This window comes from Acyrthosiphon pisum, chromosome A1 (assembly GCF_005508785.2).
Source record: "Acyrthosiphon pisum isolate AL4f chromosome A1, pea_aphid_22Mar2018_4r6ur, whole genome shotgun sequence".
Taxonomy (NCBI): Eukaryota; Metazoa; Arthropoda; class Insecta; order Hemiptera; family Aphididae; genus Acyrthosiphon; species Acyrthosiphon pisum.
Window position 1 is genome coordinate 51,394,589 of NC_042494.1, and position 1,116 is coordinate 51,395,704.

At 31.9% G+C, this 1,116-nt stretch overlaps 1 protein-coding gene across 1 annotated transcript in view; it reads left to right on the forward strand.

The window, feature by feature from the left end:
* Positions 1–1,116, forward strand: part of LOC100167104 (bromodomain-containing protein 7) — a 12,314-nt gene that overhangs the window by 874 nt on the left and 10,324 nt on the right. The window contains exon 2 of the mRNA XM_016807655.1: positions 195–314. Within this exon, the coding sequence (XP_016663144.1) occupies positions 195–314 (120 nt within the window). The remainder of the gene's footprint in view (positions 1–194; positions 315–1,116) is intronic.

Sequence of the window (1,116 nt, forward strand, 5' to 3'; positions counted from 1 at the left end):
TATGGCTCAAAACATTTTCCAAATGTTTGTACAATGTTGGCGAGAGTGGCAGCTGCTAAACATCATAGTGCTGATGTTGAAAGTTGATATGTGCCAGCAACTTATTAAAATCACCATTACGCTCAACTATGAATATTGAGACAGACAATTTGAGCTTATATATAAATTATAATTTGCCACCATTATACGGTTAGAATGCTAGGGACACAGACACACAGTTTACCATTGGATGTCTAAAAAGAAATATCGAGTCCTTAAAAGAAGAAAAGGAAAGGAACAATGTTATTTTGGTGGAGTTTTCTTTGAAGTATCTGGTAAAAACAAAATTATTGATAGTGGCGAAGACATTGAAGATAAAAAAAAAAATTTTTAATCTGTTATTATTATTAATACATTTTAATAAATAAAGTTATGTTTAAAGTGTTTACATGTGTAGTCAATATATAGTTTGGTAAACAGTGGTTGTTAAGCGAATTTAGAGAGCGACAAATGTATTTAATCTACATGTACAAAAATATTAAGGGCCGGTTGTACCGTCTTCGATTAAACTTCGATTGAGGTTAATCAGGTGATAACAGATATTTTTTTTAACCGGGCAAATTCGGCCGATTAAACTCCGGTTACCTTTAATCAGAGATGGTACAACTGGCCCTAAAATGTTGGGCAGTTCTACAATTTTCTTAGCGCAAGGTCTGCTGTACAATATACGACAATACTAAAATGTATTATAATAATTTAGATAATAACTTAGATTTTTCGCCAACTGAATTTATAATTATGTCATAATCTATTCGAATTAAGATTTAAGACAGTATGTTAATATTTCAACTAATGAAGAAAAAATTGTAAAAAAATTGTATTGTTATTATACAGGCCATTACATACTTTTAAATTTCATATTGCACACTTAGCATGCAGGGACTACACAAAGTGTAGTCCCTGCTCACCAGGAACACTATAATACTATATTATATTACTATAATCAGTGGCATAGCCAGGGGTTAGGTTAGGTACCCCCCCCCCACCATTGACATTTTCCCTTCATATTAAATATATTGTTTATAGGGTTCGGGACTGCTTGTAAGTTATAAATTTGTCTTCTGAAATGGTGAAATT